Below are 2,664 nucleotides of genomic sequence, written 5' to 3' on the forward strand. Positions count from 1 at the left end.
CGGATCAAATTTTTCATACCAATTTAGAATGTCGAAGTACTATTACTTGCCGACTTTTGTCGATATATTGTGAAAAGTATTATTTTTTTTTTTTTTATTTAGTTTTAATTTAGTAATAAATGTGAAGTATTTCTCGAAAAATCTTACAATCATTAATCGCGAGGTAACTCGATTCAAAATTATTACAAAAAGCAAAGAATGATAAGAACATTATTTGAATACTTCGATGAGATCAAAACAGTCACTGATTACAGCGGCGCCTCCAATATGGTGCTCGATTTCTAACGAATCAACTATAGTCCATCTATTGGTGTTTAAATTGAAACGTTCAACACTCGTGACAGGTGTGATGCAATCGGAAACGCCGCCAAACACGTAAATTTCTTCATCAATTGTTATGCTCGACTGGCCTCGTCTGTAGCGATGCATAGCTGGCATACCTTCCCATTTGTTACATCGTATATCAAAGCGTTTGGAAAAATATTGAACGCTAATTAGAAAGTGTTTGTAAGGCAATAAATTGAAATGTTCTTCTTCTACAAATCGAGGTATTCCTTGTGATATTGTTTTTACATCATACCATCGTCCTTCTCGCGGATCATATCGAGTCAACGAAGTTGTAAGTTGCGTGACATCTTTAAACGAACCGTAATTAAAAATACAATTTTCCACAACTGCAGCTTTGCTGCCAAGATTACATAGTAAAGATAGTTTTGCACAGTTGTGCCATTGATCTGTCGAAGGATTGTAGCATTCGACAGTTGAAGTATTGCGCCCACCGATTACGTAGATGAGATCGTTTAATGCACATATTCCATGGTTTAAACGAGGATGATTCATTGATGCAATGTCAGTCCATTTTTGTTTAAAAGGATCGTAACATTCCGCTGTTTTTGAAAATGCAAGTTGGTCTATATCTCCACCAGCTGTGAACACGCGACCATTTAATGCAGCTGCGCCAATTTCACATCGAGGCGTCTTCATTTCGGAAGTAGAGAGCACTTTATTGCTGGTTTTATTATAAATTTTGCAACTGTTAAGTACTTTCCAGGATCGTGCACGTTGACCCCCGACAAATAGCACATAATTTTTTATCTCGTTCCTGCTTTTAATCCTCTTCTCGTTCTGAATGGTACTCGACAAACATTTTCGTCCACTTTCTGATGATAGCTGGTAACTTATGGCGTCGATTAAGAAATGACTGCATTGTGGATCATTTCTAAGGAGTGGTTCAGTGATGATATGATTTCTCAAGAATTCAGTGGTGATGAAAGGCAAGCGTATATGGCTTATTAATGCAGAAAGGTGTACTTGGCGCGTCTTTTGGTCATGTTTAATCCATTTTATCATCGCTTTATATGCGTTATCCTCAACTTTTACCCGCAGTTTGTCGTCTGTCATAAGTTTTTCGATCTGAAAGGAGATATAGACAAAAAAACATTAATAATCTTTTTGTATTCACATGGTAAACAAACGAATTAATTAGATTTCATTATTCCATAAACCACATACCTCTTCAAAAGACAGCAGGAGCCATTCGTCGGTGTTTATCAACTTTTGAAAATGTTGTAAGATGTATTCGTGACAATAATCGTACAAATCGTCACAAGAATGCATATCTGAAAGACCATTAAGAGTACATGCGGTTATGGAATACTTTTGTAAAAACTGAACTTACTTACCGGCATGTCTTTGAAAGCTGAGGCAGTTTTCCAGCTTTAGTGCCCGTTTGAGAACTTGGCAGCATTGCACCTTGACCCAATCTATTTGCAATAAATCTGCTGTTAATAGAAGGGGGAGGACATTATCCTCCGTGATCTGAATGCTGCCGCTGTATATGTACACGATAATCGCTTTTATAGAAGATGCGTCAACGTCAGTTAACGCGGCTGTGCCTTGCGCCTTCTCTTTCATGTTATCTAAAATGGAGGAATTTTTCATTTGTTTCTTAAACGTTTACGTGAAACCACTTACTTCTTAGCATTGCTCCAAAGTAAGGCGAAACAGCCGCAAGTAACCATTTGTGAACGAAAATCGTTTCATCATCCACTTGCAGATAGAAATCGCAATGCTTTGATATCGAAAAATTAAATTTCTAACGCTCTTCTTATAGAACATGTAGTCGCTTACCTCTTGATTCAGTCGCATCTTATTTAAAGCTTCAAGCAGAGTAGTACCATAATCGGGATTTATACAATTACTTTCGGCTGTCAGTCTATCGGTGATGCCGACGCGTGTAGGTTTGAAGGGAGATCTAAAGATGCAATATGAACGTTTCAGAATCGAATATTTCGTTGTGATCGTAGGCTAGAGATTTTATACAGTTACTTACGCGAACATTACTGTATGACTGCTTTTCCGGAAGGTAGGTTAAGTTATTTTTGTACTTGACGAAGATTGGTTTTAATTAATCTGTAACTTTAAAAATTGTCTCACGTTTCTGTAACTTTGGATATCTTTCTTGCAACAAATTTAACTAACAGAATATCTATTATTACGGATGATTTATTTTTTCGACGAAAAAAATATTGAGCAAATCCTCTACTTATTACTTCTATATACTGTTTGTGCGGTGGTGTTGTACACTTCATCAAAATTAAATTTATTGTTATGAATTTCGATTTCGATAAGATAGGATTCGCGTCACTAGATCGTGGATATTCT

General features: G+C 36.5%; 1 protein-coding gene across 1 annotated transcript; it reads right to left on the reverse strand.

Annotated features, from left to right (window-relative positions):
- Nucleotides 1-210: 210 nt before the first annotated feature.
- Nucleotides 211-2,340, reverse strand: LOC119632606 (kelch-like protein 3). Its single transcript, XM_038025587.1, has 6 exons — nucleotides 2,333-2,340; nucleotides 2,131-2,254; nucleotides 1,975-2,071; nucleotides 1,683-1,919; nucleotides 1,513-1,619; nucleotides 211-1,413 (listed from the first exon to the last, which is right to left on the reverse strand). The coding sequence occupies exons 1-6, from the start codon at nucleotides 2,338-2,340 to the stop codon at nucleotides 211-213; spliced, it is 1,776 nt and encodes a 591-aa protein (XP_037881515.1).
- Nucleotides 2,341-2,664: the final 324 nt, after the last annotated feature.

Source organism: Glossina fuscipes, unplaced genomic scaffold (genome assembly GCF_014805625.2).
Source record: "Glossina fuscipes isolate IAEA_lab_2018 unplaced genomic scaffold, Yale_Gfus_2 1, whole genome shotgun sequence".
NCBI lineage: Eukaryota > Metazoa > Arthropoda > Insecta > Diptera > Glossinidae > Glossina > Glossina fuscipes.

Bases quoted from the DNA above. Each gene is read 5' to 3' on its own strand.
- LOC119632606 (XM_038025587.1), bottom strand. The intron at 1,620-1,682 runs GTAAGTAAGTTC...ATGGTCTTTCAG, and splicing joins CAGCTTTCAAAGACATGCCG to ATATGCATTCTTGTGACGAT. The intron at 1,414-1,512 runs GTATGTGGTTTA...ATCTCCTTTCAG, and splicing joins TCCTGCTGTCTTTTGAAGAG to ATCGAAAAACTTATGACAGA.